General features: G+C 35.3%; 2 protein-coding genes across 2 annotated transcripts; one reads left to right on the top strand and one right to left on the bottom strand.

Moving 5' to 3' along the window:
• Window positions 1-158: 158 nt before the first annotated feature.
• Window positions 159-6,221, top strand: LOC118275669 (CAAX prenyl protease 2). Its single transcript, XM_035593723.2, has 6 exons — window positions 159-383; window positions 460-704; window positions 817-984; window positions 1,589-1,657; window positions 2,683-2,745; window positions 3,178-6,221. Exons 1-6 carry the CDS (start codon window positions 268-270, stop codon window positions 3,378-3,380), a joined length of 864 nt encoding a protein of 287 aa, XP_035449616.2. The 5' UTR covers window positions 159-267; the 3' UTR covers window positions 3,381-6,221.
• An 841-nt stretch (window positions 6,222-7,062) lies between these two features.
• Window positions 7,063-20,985, bottom strand: LOC118275937 (BTB/POZ domain-containing protein KCTD3). Its single transcript, XM_050695238.1, has 13 exons — window positions 20,785-20,985; window positions 20,007-20,320; window positions 18,567-18,732; window positions 17,806-17,882; window positions 16,193-16,286; window positions 15,555-15,775; window positions 14,820-15,032; window positions 13,587-13,703; window positions 13,050-13,189; window positions 12,111-12,285; window positions 11,468-11,564; window positions 10,758-10,942; window positions 7,063-10,238 (listed from the first exon to the last, which is right to left on the bottom strand). The coding sequence occupies exons 1-13, from the start codon at window positions 20,829-20,831 to the stop codon at window positions 10,096-10,098; spliced, it is 1,989 nt and encodes a 662-aa protein (XP_050551195.1). The 5' UTR covers window positions 20,832-20,985; the 3' UTR covers window positions 7,063-10,095.
• Between the last annotated feature and the right edge of the window lie 99 nt (window positions 20,986-21,084).

The raw sequence follows: 21,084 nt of genomic DNA, 5'->3' as shown, positions 1-21,084 counted from the left end.
CTTATCTTATGAACAGAGTACTACATGTACTGTTGTGTGCCTGTGAAAACACATATTTGTGAAAACGTTTTGGTGAAACAAGGGGCAGCAACAAAACGTAAAGTTTTAACTGTCACTGAATGACACTGAGAGATTGGTCTGTCAACTGACAATGTCATTGTCAAATTGTTAGTCGCCTTGAGCATGTCTCTTTGACTGTTTTGGTACCATATCTCGCAATATTTTATGTAATTAGGACTACTGAATATTACTTTAAAAAAATTAAAAATGATTCTCACGGATTGGCTTGGCATAAATCAGTGTAGTTGGTCGGTTTTGGCGTGTGTTTTTCTAACATTTTGTTATGTAGGGAGTTTGTACGTATGGAGAACTACATTGAGCAGGTAAATTATCATTTTCCTATCTCATTTATTTCTTATAAATAATATTCTTACAATTTTAATATTCTATTTTGTACAGAGATCATCCAACTACAATAAAAAGAAGATTCTTCAGCGTATCCGTTATAATGTTAATAACTCCGTTTTTCATTCAATATTTTTTTACTGAAGACTCATTAAAGAAGGGCGACTTGTACATGCAGTTAGGATTGCGATGGTCTGGTCTTATACCAGCGATAATTGCGCCACTATTCTTGACGGCAACATTATTTTTGGGACCATTAACCATGCAGTTTTTATCAGGAATATGGAAGATCTATGCAGGTAACTTTAAAAAATTAACTCCTGTTGAATTATAATCTAATTAGGTTTGTGATAATTTTTATGATGTTCTTGAGGTTATTTGTAATGATTGAACCTTTTTTCTTCTACCTAGAACCAATATATTGGCTATCCAGCTGGCAAGACCTTGTTTGGGTGAGGAACCATGTCATGGCCCCACTGAGTGAAGAGTGGGTGTTCAGGGCTTGTATGATACCTCTATTACTACAGTGTGTGGACCCCATGACAGCTGTATTTGTTGGACCTCTACTCTTTGGCATTGGTGAGTCATCATTTTAAACCTTTTGCCACAGATTATATATGGAAAATCTGTTCAACTTGCTTGAAAGTTTAAGTTTAAATACTATATTTCTATATTATCAATATTGTAGTCAATTTAATCTCAATTCAAAGAGATTACCTTGACACTATCAGTAGCCTTAACAATTGATTTTATAATAGAACAAATCAGTGTCAAAAATAATAAAATAAGACAAATGTTTTATGATAACTGACAAAAGAAGTTTTAAATTGAAATTGTGCCAAGTAAAAGTAACTATGTACTTTTTTTAGCACAGATAATGAAGCAACATTTTATTTAAGAATGTGTAAATGAATTCCAGCTCTATACTTTTATTATCATGCTATTTTATAGAGTATTAAAATTTTATTGTAATGTATGTTTATTTATAAGCCAATATTATAAAGTTATTGTTTAAAATAAAAATAAGAGTTTAAATTTCTATACAGGGTGAGCACTGTCTTATATTATGTGGCTGTGGCTATTATACAAGTATTTTTTTAAGGCTAGGCTGGTTATACCTGTCTGTTATGGAAAAAATATGTGCATAAATTTAATTTTTCAATAAAATATCTTTTATTTTCAGCCCATTTCCATCACATATTTGAACAGATGAAAGCTGGCTTTGAATTGAAAGCAGCTCTTATGATCTCAAGTAAGTTCTTTATATCATTTACTTTGGAAGGTACATATCAAACTATTGCCATCTGTCATGTTTATTCAATAGATTTTCGACTTTATTACTTAACAATAAAGTTGAAAATCTGTTAATTGCCTGTTTTAACAATGTGTGAATAGTTTTCTCTAATAGTGAAATCTGCCAAAATATAATTGGGAGAGATTGGCTAGTCTGATATTGCTGGTGTCTATTCTATAGTCACATTGCTTTTCTTATTTTTAATAACATACCATTTTCATCAAGTTATGTCCTCAAACATACTAGCTAAGTCTGCTTATAATACCATTTTGAGATTTACTTATATTACCAAATCAGGTATGCATTATGCATGGAATGCAAAAACTACTGAACAGATTAAGATGAAACTAGGCACAGAAGTAGTTTGGAATAACACCTGGGCTATTATTCCAGTAATAACACAGGTGAAGTCACTGGCAGAAGCTAGTAATTACTGTGTTATTCCCTTAGGTAATCTAATGGTTGTAGAACAATTTTGGCAAGTATTCAGTATGTCTAGCCAATTGTTACGACATAATGGTCATCTGTTACTCATTGGAAGGGCCTCACCAATATTAAAGTAATTGGGGATTGTGTCACAACAAACAAACTAACAGAGTAATTAGGAGATAATGTGTATTAAATAAAAAATTGCAAACATTTTTTGCCTTACACCTGCTAAAACATGAAAGAAATAAGTAATGTTTTTAAACTGTATATCATCATTATTTCTGCTGTGTCTATTTGTGTCATAGTATTATCACAGTATAATAATATTGCTATAAATACCTATCAGTTTGTTTTTCTTGTTAACAGGAAAAATATAGCCGCTATAGTAATTAAATTGACCATGTTTACAGGTATACAATGTAAATGTGTGTGTTTTCCATCATAATAACATTAATTTGACTGTACGGTTGGTGCGGTGGCTGGGCAACCGGCTGCCCCTTGATAGGTCTAGGTTGGTAGAAATATCGTAAAATTGTTTTTTTTTTTCTTTTCAGCATTCCAGTTTATGTATACCAGTTTGTTCGGTGCTTATTCGGCGTTTTTATTTGTAAGAACAGGTGCGTACATTTTAACACATTTAAGGTTTGGTTCATATCTGACGTAAAATACGTCGAGTGCATCATTTGGTAGTACTTACGTATCATCAGTGTGAACGGTCAAGTGTTTTTTCTATACATTTGTGTGTTCTGGCGTTACGCGACCGATGATACGCGACGCATGTTCCGTCACGTATGAACCGACCTTAATATTTATATTTTACTTTGTAACATGACCAACACTGTTTATTTGTCGTCGCACTAAATGCAACACCCATTTTTCATTACTTACGATAAGTTTCATGCAATTACTACATTTTGTCTTAATTGAAAAAAATATCAAGACATCGCTGCAATCATATCCTTTGCTCAGGAATCCCTTACTTGCGACAACTTTAATACTCTAAAAAAGTTCGTACACATTTCTTATCAATGCTCTTTTTTGTTTTACAGGACACTTCATGGCCCCCCTAGTCGCCCACATGTTTTGCAATCACATGGGATTCCCGAACTTCTCCGAAATAGTCGAGTTTCCACCTCTACAACGGGTATTTATCGTATGTAACTTCTTTATAGGATTCGGCCTATGGTGTTTCCTTCTTACACCTCTAACTAGCCCAGATATTTATGACAATAGATTACATTGGGAAACATGATTTTATCTATATCAGTGGCCTTTATAATACCATTTCGCCTAAAATATAAAATAAAGATAGAAGATACTACAATAGGAATGATGACATAGGGTATCAAAATCATTCAAATAAAGAAAAAATTAGAAAATTAGATACATATTTTTTATTTGGTCATCATATGAAAAAATGAGCGCTACGTCATCGTTCATTATAAAATATAATAATATTTGTCATAAGATTTTTAGTCAAATATTTTATATCAAGGTACCATTTGTCATCATTCCGAAATATCACAATAAAAGTCAGTATTTTTGTACTAGCGTAGTCACGCTTAGGAATCAAATAAAAATCATAAATAAGGCTCTATCATAATTATGTATATTTTGAAAGTCGTTTAAACCTAGAAAATTGACAAATCGCATTTCATTTTCAATTTTATTATTTACTAGCGACCCGCCCAAGCTTCGCATGGGTGTAATGGTGATATATTATGCATGCATTATACATATAAACCTTCCTCTTGAATCACTATATGTAATATATTTAAAAAATCCGCATCAAAATCCGTTGCGTAATTTTAAAGACAGAGAAAGCGACTTTGTTTTATACTATGTAGTGATTTTGAATTTTGTTTGGTACGAAAACATAGTGAAAGTAGCTAAAGTAGGGGTTCTCAACTATTTCCTGATCAAGGACCACTTTTATATCATTCTTAGGTTAGGGACCATCATTCAGAGTTTTAGTATAAATTTATAAATGTTCATCGAATTTTCGTCTCGAGTTTTGGTTCTTAATTTATTTTAAAAGGTTTTGTTAACAATTGTCTAATTTAAATACATAATATTTATTGATAAGAATCATTAATGTTGAGTTAGTTTCTGGTAACGTTCGTAGTCATGTATAAACTTAAATTCAGTTTAGAAAACTTGTAAGAATTTGTTAAGCTTTTTTTTTATTCCAACAATCTGTGATCCAGTCGTAATACATAAAGAGACAGGGACGCAAACATGACACTTCTATCATCTGTAGCAAAGGTGTTGCCATAATAAAAAAATAAATTGTACTAAAATTAAAAAGTAAGCTTACAGTATTTCTAACGAAATAATTTACCTCTGAATTCTAATCACAATGTAATTATAAGTATATCCCATGGTTCTACTACTAATATAAATGAACAAAACAAAACAATAATTTTAGTGAAACATAATTCCTACTAATTATAATAAAACAAATAAATTTCGTATGTTTGTTACTCAATCACGCTAAACGGCTGAAAGGATTTTGATTTAATATTGCATACTTACCTAATAATGACTTGATTGACACATAGAATAATTTCCTGTTAATGTGGGCTAAGCCTGCTCGCACACGAAGTATATACGGGAGTGTGGGGCAAGAACAATGTATGAATATAACAAAGTCAAGTATATGTGTGTTTATTGTCATTATACATAGTCAAACGAGTCGTGTTAATAACATACGTCGTGTGCGAACTGGTTCAGTCGCAAGAGAACGCTAGTTTTAGAAATAATATTGTAAAAAGTGTGTGTATTGCTTGATCTACCAATTACCATCTATATTTACTTCAAATAATATAAAATGCTATTTATTTTTGTATAAGCCATTATACCCAATACTTAATTGAAACATGTGGCTATTCGCAAACAAAAGAAGTACCTACGCCGCTCATAAATATGAGTCCCCGGTCTGACTCGAAACAGGTAGAGCTTTTCTCGAAGTGTTTACACCTAACACGAAATTGCTATTAGGTAATTTGATAAATAAAATTGGCTGCTAAATATCTTAAATGCGAAGTGCTTAACAATTACTATATAACTTAAATAAAATATATGCTGCTACTGCTAGTCATACTATTTGAAGCAAATGTGGAAATTGGAAACAAATACAATAGTTGAATAATTAGGAATACTTAAATGACTAATTATTGATGTGTATTTAGTTTTAAACGTTTTATGGTGCATTCGTTTTTTCACAGAAATCAATGTTTGAATGGTGCAATGTTTTATTTTGTTCTACAATATTTACAGTGTGTTAAAGTGCTTATTTAATAAGATATTGTTTGTGTGATTGGCACTTGTATAGCATACGGTGAGGAGATTATAATTATGATAGTTTACGACTAGTCACAATAAAAACAATAAGTAGTAAAAATACAATATAACTATGGAATCTATACCTATCTAACTATGTAATCTATCTATTATATGTAAAATAAATTGCAAAAGATAACATTACAGTTTCTGAATCAAACAACAGTTAAAAGATTTAGAGAGATTTTACTTCATTGGGATACCAATGTGCCAATTAAAAGTGAACTTTGTTGCAAACTTCTTATAGTCTCATCTCGTGTCGCATACAGTTTACATGTAAGGTTCAAATCGCATTAGTATAGGGACGAAGCTGTCTCTTCCTACTGGATTTTTATCTTCAAAGGAGAATGTGTGTTATTGTTCGGAGATAAGGTTGAATTTGCTATGTTGATTCATACTTCGACTCTGTGCTAATGTGAATTCTTTCTTACAAGATACATTTATTTTTTGTTCAATTTTAGGATTTGACCATGCACTTATTTATGTATATGAAAATTATTAAATCAAACAATTCGTGAAACTTAATTTGTATCCTATTGTGTGTGCCATAAGTTCGATATTACTGTAAATACGTAAAAATAATAATTTAGACAGGGTTTGCACGCATGGGTACATCGCAACGTGTGCCTCACTAGTCAATTGATATAATGTTTTTAATAATTAATCTAATAAAATTATAATGATTTGTGACGCGTGTTTGTTAAACAACGATATTACTTGTCATACAATAAACATACGTTATGATCAACAATTTGGTATATTTTATTTATTTACTCTTCAATTTCTTTTCTTATAGAAACCTTTTCTATTATCAGCAAGCAGTATTTCACTCGGTCAATGACTGTCAATGTGAAGGAACATCATCCATATGTATGCCGATGAAGTGAGTAAAACAACAGCTGGTGATATTCCACTGCTGGACTATAGACCTCCTCTACCTAAATAAAAGAATTGGCCATTTTCCGCTCGGTTATTTTTGGACCAAGCCGGTAAACGAACAGACGGATTACCTGATGGTAAGCAATCGCCGCCGCCTATGATCACTTGAAACAGTGCCGGCCTTTTGGGGGTTAAGAATTTAAGGGTTGTTGGGGAATCGGGGATTGGGACGGTTGGGAAGGAGGGAATTGGGCCTCCGGGTTGGAGAGAGCAGTCAAAAGGTTCAGGTTTATCATAGAGTTGCCGTCTCTGTCAAATGTCTGCCTCTCCCTACCCCTTCTCGAATAAACGACAAGGTGACGTTGAAATATAAAAACGTATTTATTAATAACTTTATGTTTTTAAGTTTTATTACGCTGTATTATATGCGTTATAGCAACGTCACATCTTTTATCCCCGAAGAGTTAGGCAGAGGTGCTCATTATATGCGTTATACTTACTACTATCCGATGACTGCTTCGCTCGCGTGGATACGGACTTTGTGAGTAATAAAAGTAGTATAAGTGATCCTTAGTTCATCAGTTACCTGCTAATAAAAGTTCCGTCAAAATGGGTCCAGCAATTTCAGAGATTTTCAGACATCAGCGATTCGATGTTATGTAAACCAATAGTTTTAATTGGGGGAATAAGTGCGCAAAAATAAAACTCCACAGTATATGTAAATATTTTATTTACTCCGTATATACATAATTTTGTATTATCTAGGAACAATCTAATTTCATTCTAATTTACACCATAAATAGCATACACTCATTAAGACACAGATTATAGAATTTAACCATAATAATAGACAAAAATCTACTTCACTTCGAACCAAGTACGATGCGTTCAGAAAATATATTTTTTATATATAATTATTTAGGCTTATACACCACTTATAGTTATAACACGAAACTACACAGAACACAGTCGTTTTCACAGTAAAAATGTGCAAATTTAATTTTGTAATTATTTTTTTAAATAGATATTAAATGTGGCTAATAAAATGTCTAAATCAGAGAAAAATAAAGCATTTACATATCCTATCTATTATAATCTATATATTTATATTCAAAGAGTATTTTTTATTTTTTCGTTACTGTATTCTCTTTTTATGGTATTTTATTTATAATTTTACTAATGTTTAACATTTTATAAGAGATTGGTTGTTTATTTGACAACAGATAAAAGTGAATAGGTGGCACTGCCATCGCCTTAAATCCTTTGAAATGGAAATCTTTGCCAACATTAAAAGTTAAGCAAGTATTATTACACAACATTGAATATATTAATTTGAAACACGATAAGCAACATTTCAAATATTTAAGTATTTAATCTAAACATTGATATGATTTTTTAAATACAGTAATTTCAAAAATAGACATTTAAAATTTCTAAAGCTAACGAACGTTTTTTTTTTCAAATGACGAATGAACTAGCTGCTACTGTTACACACGTATGTCTTCAAATGATGTATTCGAAAAATAACCTTACCCAGTTGAAGTAGAATAGAGATTTGTCTGTGCAAAGTCAACACCATTAATAAATGCATTTAATATACTTCTATATGCAGTAATCAAAACGAAACATTCACATAAAAAGATCACATTTATATAATTTTAATTTCAGTAACATATACATACATTTTTACACAATTATACAAGAATAAAGAATAGGGTAGATGACTAATTTTTACTTTAATGTCCGTCTTGTAGATTATTTTAAAATATTAGACACGTATTTTTTGTTATCTTATGGAAATAAATACTTTCGAAGATATACCGATTTGAAATATCGTGTGACGTCACTTCTAGGTACATTTTATACGTAGATATGACGTATTTGCCCCCATTCCTAAACTTTGATTAGTTGATTCCAAGTATTGTTAACTTATATGCCAAAATAAAAAATACGTGTCTAATATTTTTTCATTACCTAACTGACGGATTAATTAGATTTGTAATTTTCATACCCCGTCATCATTCCTATTCAGTGTGGTCAAAATAATTAATGTAGGCATGATTGAGCTTTTGAATCAAATCAGTCTTACCACGCGTTTAAACTTTGCACTCGATAACTTGACAAAATGGCTCATTAGACAAAATCTTAATATAAATAAATATGATCATAGCATAGTTCGAGACTAAAAATCCTATCGAATAGGTACATACATTAATATTGCGTTATTCAGGCAGATTACGTTAGATTATTCGGGGTGCTGTACCCTTAGTATAAGTTTGCTTTATCGCGTTCGGCATTATGATTGGTTGGTTTATTCGAGCCGGCCAATCAGAGCGCCGAGCGCGCTCTTATTTCGATTACTTTTACGTTAGCGCGAGTTATTTTTACGAAACGTTACAAAGTTTCGATCTTTGATTGGTTGGTTATTTTAAGCCGGCCAATCAGAGCGCCGGATGTCATAGTTGTCAATCACGTTAACGCAAAAAATACTCGCACGGAACAACTTTTTGTGTGTTCAAATTCACAAATAGTTGTTCCCAATTTGAGTGTAATGTGCATATCAATTTGTTTGTTTGTAAAAATAGGTCACAAGAGGAAATCCTAGTGTGAGGTCAAGTTTAAAACTAGGACTGCATGACAAGCACAAAGAATGAATTCACCCCAAATCAATAAAGGAACACTGTACAACCCAATATTTGTGTATGTGACCATTAAACATATTTTAACAAAACCCTGTAATATACGAGCTTACAATAAACAAGCCTTATTGAACTTACCTCGAAGACGTAGATACATCGCTCTTCCTATCGCTCAAAAACATTCCCCATTAGAGTGAGACAGATATATGTGAGTTTAAGTAACATAGAAAGAGATGTACATATTTCTCTCATATTCTCTGCAGTCATAAGAGTCAAAGAACCGACAAACTATCTAAAATGTTTTTACGAAACTTTCACAACAGTGCAATGAAAAATGAACTTTAGGCGGACGCTTTAACAATGAAATTTGCAATTTATTTACATTCTAGTGAAGAAAAACTTTAAACAATCCCGAATGATTACACATCACACAAAAACTAGTTCTATCGTGAGTGTATTTAAGGCAAAAATTGGCAATCGATTTTAAATTTAGTCTAAAATAGACTTCAATACTATACACAATACACACATATTTTGACATTAGTATTTACACGAAATTTTACCGCATATGATACACAACAGTAAAAGCTTATTCGGGGTAAAAGTTTACTATCCAAAAACGAATATTTATGTCCAGAGATATAACATTCCACTTGTTCGCATAGAACACACATTTCCTATTGAAATACGGAAAGCACAAAGGGGACCGTGTCAAGGGGGGCTAGAGATTTTTGTTCACTAGATGGCGCTAAGAGGTCAGTGTCCAATCACTGTAGTTGTTAACATTTGGACGTCCGAAGGTGTAACATTAGTTATTTCTCTTTCGACACTGGCAGTATAGTCGACAACAAGGTATTGTAGACTAGGTTGCCATTAAAAAAATGTTAATTCTCTATTGGACGAATATATGTGAGGTCCACTCTAGTGCTATCTGACGAGCAATAAACACGTTACCCCCCATAACAGTATTGACCAATAAAATTGATCTCAAATTACGAAAATGGCGTCTAATTCGAAACACGAAATGAAAAGGTCAGATCGAAGTCAAGCGTTGACGATTAGAGAGTAAAACCTGAGTAGGGTCCCGCAGACGGTTGCGGCCATGTTTCATGGCGCCTGTATCGGCCGGTTAGGGGATTGGGGTACCACGGGCACCGGCGTCGCGTCCAAGTCGCACGCCGACAACAGACGGACTAACTCGTCTGGAGTCGGACCCCCGTCAGGCGCTTGAGATTCCTCGCCATCAGTTGCTGGGGGAAGAGAAAATAGGTAAATGTGTTTTATTACATTTATGTAATTTTTTTTTTAATGAAGTCCTGTTAGCTAGTTAGAGTAGATACAACCTTGACGCACCAAAATATAGAAGAACAAGAGCATGATCAACTGTCTTGAAGCCCACAATAAAATAAATCAGAAGATATTAAAAGTAAGATCATAATTTTTCTTTGCATGCATCAAAATCCATGGCGTAAATTTTAAGATCTACCCGTAAGCAAACAGAAGCAGATTTTGTTTTATACTATGAAGTGATAGGTCGTGTATAGTACCGTCAGTATGAATTAGCTTTACGTTTAAAGTAATCGAAATGAGAGCGCGTTCGGCGCTCTGATTGATTGGATTATTCGAGCCGGCCAATCAGAGTGCCGATCGCGCTCAGAGCATACGCTTCTATCAGGTACGCAATATGCGTACTAAGGATACAAGTATTATATTGCTTATTTGGTCCATATCTTCCGTAAACAAATTAATGATTATGATAATATCGGTACCTCCATTCCCGGGCACGGGTTGCAGTTTGACGGCCCTGTCGATGGGCGCGGTGAGGTCCCACATCTGCGTGGCCCCGGAGCGGTGGCCACACAGCAACAGTCGGCGCGGCCGCAGCGCGCCCTCGCACTCCGCCACCACGAAGCACGACACCGCCGACCCGTCCACTGAACGTATTGTACACACCCTGTACAAAAATAAATAATAATAGTATTAAAAACCAGCTACTTTCGTGCGGTTTCACCCGCTCTGCCTGGCTCCTATTGGTCATAGCGTGATGTTTTATAGCCTATAGCCTTCCTCGATAAATACACTATTCAACACAAAAATAATTATTTAAATCGGACCAGTAGTTCTGGAGATTAGCGCGTTCAAACGAACAAACAAACTCTTCAGCATTATAATATAAGTATATACATAAATATTTTTGTACTTGGCGGCGCCACTGTCGATTTAAGCATTTACTAGTAGAAACAATTTAACTGTATTTTTAGGGTACCGTAGCCAAATGGCAAAATACGGAATCTTTATAGATTCGTCATGTCTGTCTGTCCGTATGTCACAGCTATTTATTTTAAAACAAACAAGTTGACGTCACTAGGTATGCGAATAACGCCATCTATCAGCAGCAAGAGAGTAATTATAGACGCGTTGCCGACCTTTTTAAAGTTGAAGCAGCTAAAGTCACGATAGAACATGAATTGTTGTTTACCTTTTACCATTCGAAGCTAGCCGAACGTATAACGTGTCTGTATCAGGAACAACTTTCTGAATAAATATTTGTTCTTCGTCTTGCTCACCGTACGGGCCTGGAAATAAAATATAATATTATCACACACACACTACGTCACGCCTTTTATTCCCGAAAGGGTAAGCAGAGGTGCACATTACGGCACGTAATGACGGAATACAATGTACACCTACTTTTTACCATGTGTTATAAGTCCCATGTAATAAGGGATGAGTGTATTGCCAACTAGGCAGTTTATAAGATATTGATGTAACAAAATTATGACGTCACGATTATGTATTCGGATATAAACTTCACAGAAATGTATAGCTTTTAACATAGGAAAAAAAATACTGACTTCTTTCTTTTCTTTTCTTTTTTAGATAAAACGTTGCCCCACATTAGGATTTTCTCCTGTCGTGGGTGCGTTTACAAACATACAATTTCACTTGCACATGACACCCAGACCCGAAACGACAATTTGTGGATCACACAAAGAGTTGCTCCGTGCGGGAATCGAACCCGCTACCCGTTGCACGGCAGCCAGTTGCCCAGTCACCGCGCCAACCGTGCAGTGACTTGAGTTAGTAGTTTAATCATCTCTATTCTAATGTATATATCTTACCACAATCATTATGAGGCTGAGCAGTAGGCGCCTCTAAGGCGAGTACTTTGAAGGCAGCTTTGGGCGTAGTCCCCGGCTGCGTGGAGATCATCCCTCGGAAGCGAGTGACGCGCCAAGTCCGCACGTGGTTGTACTCGCTACACACTGATACCAAGTAGTTCTCCGATAGAGATACCTGGGAAATGTAGAAAAAGATTTAATCATAAGGTAAAGGTAAGAAGATTGTGGAACAAAGACCGCTGAAGTAAGTAAATGGCGCTGCGGTACAGGTGCAATAAACTTTCAAGCATCGATTTATGTTGTTTTGTAAAATTGTAAAATTGACAATATGTTTTCAATAATATTATTTGTTCGTTTTCTTAAACACGCTAATCACTGGAACTACTGGTTCGAATAGGGTAGATGACTAATTTTTATTTTAATGCCCATCTTGTAGATTACATATTTTAAAATATTAAATACATATTTTTTATTTTCTTACGGAAACAAATGAAAATTGTTTGACGATGAACTCGACTAGTTTCAAGCCATGCTAGAGGCTCATATTCATGAGTAGCATTCCGCGACACACGACGCGGCGATTGTCGCGCTGCTGCTCAGTCAAACAATTACGTGAGTAAGCCGATAACATAGTAATTAATAATTTTATTTGTTAATTTGTTTAAACACGAGTAGTCTGGAACTACTGGTTCGAATAGGTAGATGACAAATTTTTATTTTAATGTCCATCTTCTAGATGATTTTGAAATGTTAGATACGTATGTTTACTTTTTCTTACGCAAACAAATACTTTCGAAGATATATAAATTTGAAATATCGTGTGACGTCACTTTTAGATATATTTTATATGTAGAAAAGACGTATTTGCTCCCACTCCTAAACTTTGATTCGTTTAATCTAAGTATAAGTTGATAAAGAGTAATGTAAGGCGACACTTACCTTAGTGATAGGACTCTGGTGCACAGTGAAGGTCTGGAACAGTTGAGGTCCATGGCCCACCGTCTCAGGGTGTTGTACTATGACGCGCACCGAGCCGCAGCGCGTGCCGTAAGCTATCTCTATCCAGTTGCCACATAGATCTAAGGGAAAAACGTTTACATGAGATTAAAAAAAGTCTATGAATAGAAGGAAATAGAGTATGTATTTCAAAATACTACTTATAAAAAGAAAGAACGCGAGAATATATGGGTATAAAGCAATTATAAATACATATGTAGTAGCAATAATATAAACTCGTTTATACTTTATGTTATCGTGAAGCTAGATTTTCAATACGAAGAGAAGAGAAAACGAGAGCGCATTTGGCGCTCTGATTCGCTGGCTCGAATAAATCAACCAATCTGATCGCCGAACGCGCTGTCGTTTCGATTACTTTAAATGTAAAGCAAACTTGTACTAAGGGTACTGATATAGTTCAAATTCCTGATTTGCGATTTTGGTCTTAATACTATTAGAAATATGACACTATTTACTTACTTGTTTTAGGTGTGAGGTAAACTGATATAGCTGTGATCGGCTCCTGGTTTGGATCCTTATAAAGCTGCGTCACTAAGAGATCGTTGTCTTTCATACGTAGAGGGAACTTTTGCATGTCTGAAATAAAAGAAATCAAAGTTAAAGGAGGTGAATGGCATGATTCGTGACAGTCCATTGGTTGACTTTTTTATTGGAGGAAAATCATTCCAATGGCTTCTCCCACCTTGGGCGAGGCGAGAGGGAGTGTCAGACTCTTACTGACTAAAAACCACCCCGTTCCTACTCCAGCTTTTCGAGCCGGAGCTCTGGTAACACGCTACGTTGTCCGCAGCTCGGGATCAGGCATCAACCCTACTGGGCCCCATCTGTGGTGGTCTGATGGCTCTTAAAGGTTATGGTGGATTGATGGACTAAGACCTGCTTCTACATAAGAAGTTTTGACGTAATCTCCACATTTGGCAGGTGGATGGGAGATGGCAGTTTGAAAAGGATTAGGTTGATAAAAGAATGCTACTGCCCGCATGGAGTACAACGTAGCTTATTTTCGTCTAAAGATTAAGCCGCAAACAAGTAATTAAAAGATAAACTTGGTAAACAAAATAAAATTGTGATAGCAAAATATGTGTCAGATATGTAAATGTAATTTTTCCAATGTTATTGTTTATTAAAATTATCATCTATACACGTTTCGAGGAGGCGATTAAATTGTTGTTTACAATTACTGGGTAAGGTACGCAGTTACTTTAAAATTTTCTGTTTTTGCTCATATTCCTAGAAACTATAAGTATCGACTTATAGTTTAGGAAAATATGATATAGGAAAGTATGATATTTGTGAAGGTTATCGTATTAACTTTTTAATACATTCATTCGTATCGCATTACTAATTACCCAATCAAGCAGTACAACTATTAAAAACGTTTTTGGGCTAACAAATGTTCAATATGCGAGTCAAAATTGTACTAGTAGACTAGTCATAGGATTCCTCCTTAGAGAGAGGTATTTGTGCTTATAATAGAGGTGTGTTATAGAGGTGGAGTTTCGATTTCAAAAGACCTATAAGTTTTTTTTAAGGCATGGAGCGTTCACCAATCTTCTATGTGTTAGAATGTCGGATAAACTGATGGTAAGCACATGTATTAGTCCGGTCAGGCCAGCCCTATCGTGCTGAAGTATGGCTGTTTCACACATACTTATATTCTTTGTATTCTAAGTGTAACATCTCGCTACTCACCGATATAATTAATGGCCCCAGTGGCAGTGCCGAGCAGTAGGAAGGAGCCGGCGGTGTCGTACGTGGTGAGATGCGCGACGTCCTGCGTCTGCCAGTGCTGCGTGCTGGTGTGCCAGACGCCGGCCTTGCTGCGGCTGCCCGCGCCGCTCAGCGCCACCAGCTGCGGGCCCACGAACAGGAGGTGCTCCACTCGCACGCCCAGGTTGAACGTACCTGGGGATCATAATGCAGGCAATTAATTTTGTGATCTTGTAAAGTCAAAGTCAAAGTATCTTTATTGTGAGCATATGTAGGTTACAGATCTTAACAATATACATTCAAGTATCAATATGGGTGTAAGTATAAATCGGGTGGTCGTGACTCGTAAGTGAAAATATTGAGTTTTAGGTGTCCGGTTAATCCCTGAGTTCGATAGAGTGTTATTGTTTTTTTTTATTTCACTAATTAGAAATATGAGGCTTTGAATTTTATAAAAGTCTTGGAATTATCTAATCTATTACTAATCTGAATAGGCCATTATCAAAAATCTTTATTTTATTTTTAGCCGTGATCATCCCACTGCAGGGCAAAGGCCTCCCTACCCTCCTTCCACTCCTCTTTATGCAGAGCTTTCTGTGGCCAATCCTGATATTTAAAATCTAAAAATCTTAATACAATTTAGAAAAGTATCTAGGTTCAACATTAGTCGAAAGTCATAGGGTTACATAATTAAAAACAATGTTTTATCGTACTCACCAACCAAAGTACGTCTAACAGGTTCACTATGTGTGGAGAATGCCCACAGTCGGACATGCGCACCGCTAGCTATGCCCAGCATGACGTCAGTGCCGGTAGTGTTGTTCCCGCTAGAGTTGCCCCCGCCGCCGCCGGTTTTTGCATTCAACGCTATTCGTTCTATCACAGAATCTTGGACCGGCGATTGGAAGACGACGTACCAACCACACGAGTCTGTTAATCTGGAAAGTGTGTAAAATAATAATATTTAATACCAGTTGCTGCAGCAGTATTGAAGTAAAATGTATGATATTAAGGGCCCGGGCCAAGAGTTCGTGGAGAACTAATATAAATAGAATTTAAAAAAATAAGTAAAAATGGTGACTAACAAGTGACTTAGAATCTCTAAGTGTCGACTCTACTACTCAAAAGACTATTAGAATTAACTAAGAAGAAACTCGAATCAGCTACTTTTTATGTTTCATTCATTTTCATTTCAGTATCAGAGGGCTTAGTACAAGTTTGCTTTAAGTTCAACGAGGTCGTAACGTCACCGCGTTCAGCGCTCTGATTGGCCTGCTCCAATGAACTAACAACCGACGAATTACTTAAAAAGAAAAAAAGCCCTTTCACTTTTACCAAGACTAAATAATACATACCTATAACCAGTGACAAAGTGTGTGTAGGCAACGGCAACCCAATTGTGATGTGCTTTGATGATCTGAACCTTCATGCTGTCTGCCCAGGAACTCACTGTGAACAATACAGGTTACATAATAACAAATTTACGTACGTACATTGAGAAATGAAAAAATTAAAGAAGTATGTACATATGTAATACTTTATTCAAGTGTGGGAGAGTCATGCTTAGCACGAATGGGTCCGCCTCGACCGAAGTGATACCACGGCCTCACAGAAAACCGACGTGAAACAACGCTTGCGTTGTGTTTCGGTTTGTGAGTGAGGTTACCGGAGGCCCAATTAATTCCCCAACAATCCTTAAAATCCTAACCCCCAAAAGGCTGGCAACACACTTGTAACACCTCTGGTGTTTCGGGTGTCCATGGGCGGCAGCGATTCTTTACCATCAGGTGATCCGTATGCTCGTTTACCGGCTTATACCATAAAAATACTTCATTAATCTGAGATTAACCAGAAGTCGTATAAAGTGAGAGTTGTAAAGGGATTACGAAACAATAGCATAGACAATAGTGTGATTAAGCTGTAACTGCATTCAATGAAAATATCTAATAGAAGTTGGATTGCAATCTTTCCCTTATCCTCAGGGGTACAGTTTTTTTCGCGTAAATAGCGTGTTTAAATGTTGGCAGCAATTTTAGAAAAAGTAATATATAAAATATTAGCGCCCTCAAACATGGGCTCGCTGTTATAGCAGCGGTAAATCCCTTCTTTGAGGAGTGCCTTTACAGGTGAGTACACTGGTTATCCTCAATTCTGAGATCCCAAAAACTCGTCGTAATAATTACATCGCATCACGACCCGTAATTCCCACTACAACCCTAATATTTAAGCTAAGACTAATGTTTATTTTTCGGTTCCCATGACCTTGACCATATCCTTCAGTCAGACTAAGTTCTCATTGGAGTTACTAAACAATGTTTATAATACTGTATAATATCAACAAAATAAAACAAACATTGGCTACGTCTAACATCCTTGACTATTGAATGATAAATAGGAGCGCACAATGGATGGATCACGGGTTGAATTGCACTGATTACATGGTTATATAGCTTGTTTGTACGAATGACAATGTTTCTCAAAGATAGTTTGATAGGGGCCAGTATTAGGGTAGATGACTTATTTTTATTTTAATGTTCGTCTTGTAGATTATTTGAAAATATTAACCACGAAAATTTATTTTTTTCGTTTTATCTAAGTATTGTTATCTTATATGACAAAATAAAAAAATACGTGTCTAATAAATCTAAATAGATTTTTATTTTTCATACCCCGTCATCATCCCTAACACCTGTCTTTTCGAAACACATGTAGAACTTTTCATTCTAAGCTAGTAATTCATGAATAGGTTGAGTAGATTTTAGATGCGTTAATCGATCGTTTTTTTTTTAAGTATTGGTTGGTAAACGAGCTTACTTTTCATCAGATTATAAGCAATAGGCACCGTTCATATACACCTGCAACACCAGAGGTGTGCAGTTGAAACTTGGCGAGAATGTTGCGACCCGGTATTTTATTTTGTTGGCCAGTACTGCATTGGGAACCACTGTCGTAGGTAATTGATACTCACTGTCTGGCGGTCGATGTCCTTTGTGGCAGTCCGCGTTGCCAAGTGAAGCTGCTCTTGAATGCCCTCTGCCGCAACGACTGCGAAACATTATATTTTATTAGATTAAGCATTGATTGGGTCTGTTTTTTATGAGATCTTTTTGACAAAAGGTAAAAAGATTGGGACTTTAAAATGCAATACAGAATAATCTATCTTATTTCTATTATAAATAGGTACTTATACGTTAGATTTAGGTATCTAACCCAAACTACCAATTTGGATAATAATTAATTTTCTATATTAAATTCAACTACCTATACATACTGTATTTACTTATTCCGAAATCGTGACAAGCATTCGTTGTCATATTTATCGAAATATCGATCGAAGCTCGATAGAAGATTACCTTTCGAGAAAAACTTGTACTAAATATAAAGTAGTTTTTATTTAACTCAGCAACGCAACGTCACGCTTTTTATCCCCGATGGGGTAGGCAGTGTTGCATACTACGGCTCGTAATGCTATACAATGTACACTCACTTTTTACCATTTGTGAGCCTATATATGACCCCGTGCTACTACTTACAACTGAGAAATTTTCAAAAATCGGCAAAATAGCTCAGTATTACTTTGCTCGACCCGGGAATCGAACCCGATACCCCTTGTCCGGCAGTTGCATTTGCGACCACTCGACCAACGAGGCAGTCATTATTTAACTAAGATAGTGTTTTAAAGTATTTATGTCACAATTAGTTTTAAAAAACATGAAGTATGGTGCAAACCTTAATTGATCTTGCGAAGGTATCCTGCCGACGGTGCGGAGGTCGAGGGAGGAGTTTCTGGAGTGCGTCCTGTTCACTGCCACCTCAGTGCTGGAAGCTGTCGAGTTCTTCCGAGAGCAACTGTTGCCGTTACGTCCACCATTGCCGTTTGGCAGGGCTGTGTTTACTGCAAGTAGATAAGTTATTCATAAGAGTTTCTTTATTTTTAAACACTTTAAAATGGAATGTTTTAGTGACTACAACATTCCATAAAATGAAATTTTGTGTAATTTGGTGATAAACCGGCGAGATGAGATGAGAATCGAGCGTCTTAAACCTCCGTACCAACGACAGTCATAAAGAGGTCATTAGAAGTCAGTTCTTTCATTTCAGAGATAGTATTAATTGCCTACAGATAGTAGGAAACAAGGCGTGACTAACCCTGCTATTACGTTTTGGTGAAATATAAATTAAGATTAATCGGAGATAAGCTGTCTAGGTAAACAATATGGATTGCTGATAACACTAGAATAAAAATATATTTTAATCATTCCATGTTATCAAACAGAATTGTTTGATTAGTACTGATGACTAAACTCATAAACTGTTTTTAGCGGGAAAAGTAATTTAGCAAAGTCATCCATTGTCTCGCTAGGGAGTAGACAAAGGTGTAATTTTATTCACATACAACTAGCTGATCTGGCAAACTTCATGCCACCTCAAACACATTTTAAACGTTCTCTAGAAATCTACAAATAATTCAAGACAAGAAAGTTAGCCAAATCAGTTCAGCCGTTTTCGAGGTCTAGCAAGACTAACAAACATTAATAAATTTTTCAGATTAGTAAAGATTTATTATCTACATAAAAATGTATTTTATTAACTTTTACCTTTCAAATGAAATACAAAACAATGACATACTTTTGATTAAAAAAATAACTGAATTCTACATTGCATTAAGTGCCTGAACAAGACCTAATAAGGAATGTTAATGTTTCCTTATAACTACTTTTTCGTCATTTATGTATCTGAGTCAAGCAGATATGTATACAAATGCCTACATAATAATAATTGGTTTTGGTGACTCAGCGCTGTTTAACTTAGATAACTTTTTGTGGGACATGCTTGTGAGTCACTGTCATTCAACTGTAGGTTATTTTTGGTAATATTTGGTAAATACACAAAAGAGTGTACTCCTTTTTAAAATGTTATTGACTCCTCTGGTGTTCAGGGTGTCTATTGGTGGTACTAATGGCTTACCACCAAGTGATCCATCTGTTTGTTTGCTCCATATTCTATAAAATTGGCTATATATAAAAGAAGGGCAAAATTAAAAGTACCTTTAATCATTGAGCATGCATGAAAAGACTGATGACTTGATGAAGCAAAAGAGTCTCTGCCTACGCCAATGGGAGACAGGCGCATAGTTATGTATGTATGTATTCTATAAAAAGTACTTACATGGTGGAGGTAGATATCCATAGAAGAGTACATCCCCACAAGTAGAGTGGTTCATCTCATCACACAAGGCAAGTCTTCTGCTTAAAGGTGTGATGCCAAAATAGTCACATTCATGTCTCAGGGCCCTTATATTTACATCATTGAGGTCTATGTCCCTTGTTCTTAAAAAGTTGAGTATAAGACCAAAGAGGTTGGGGTCTCTGTCTATAAATATAGCTCCGGTCTCATCCCGTACTGTGGGGATCCTGCCGCTGAGGAGGGCAGTGAAGAATGTCTCCGGAACCCAGGTCAGGGTGTGCCATGATGTTGAGAATCTACAAAGTTTGTATATAATTTTAAAAAATGATAATAAATATAAGTAAATTGGAGTTATTCTATTTTGGCTGGCTTTATAAATTTGTTTTTTCTTGTTCTCATGTAATTTCCAATTTGTAAACATTAATTAGTCATGGAAACTTAATGATGTTTTCATTATAATATAATGGTATTTCTATTGGAATTATTCTGGTCAAAAATATGCCAAGATTAATATAAACAATAGATATGCATAGATTGTTTCTGTACACAATCATTAAAAAATGCCGATAGAGAGATGATCCTGTAATTCATATCTTTATGGGGTTCACGATTATAGTCGTGTAACAATTAGAATGAGACATCTAGGGTGCAAATAATACATTAAGTACAATGTCAAAGCACAGAGTAACGAGACCTAGCAAATATAAAAAAAGAAACACAAATATATTGAATCACACTTTCTATTTGTTAAAACACTTACCTCGTGCCTCCTACGTTTAAGTTCACAATTTCTTGATAATTAGACATTATTAATATTAAGTTTGCTACAATCACATTAGTCAATCGGCTTTTTCTCTCAATTTATTGAACGTGTTTAACTTTATTTCATTGGAATTTATTTACGTCCGAGGAGATGGATGGCAAAATGTCAACGTCAACAAACAGCTGCAAAAAGTAACACTGTTATACACACACACACATACAGAAACTCAATCCTTTTATTGCCATATCAAATAAAAATAAGGCAGTTGTACACAGTATGGAAGTCCGACAAGTAACA

The sequence above is a fragment of the Spodoptera frugiperda genome, chromosome 8, assembly GCF_023101765.2.
Source record: "Spodoptera frugiperda isolate SF20-4 chromosome 8, AGI-APGP_CSIRO_Sfru_2.0, whole genome shotgun sequence".
NCBI classification, from domain to species: domain Eukaryota; kingdom Metazoa; phylum Arthropoda; class Insecta; order Lepidoptera; family Noctuidae; genus Spodoptera; species Spodoptera frugiperda.
The sequence above is the reverse complement of the archived record's forward strand: the minus strand, read 5'-3'. Positions and strand labels throughout refer to the sequence as shown.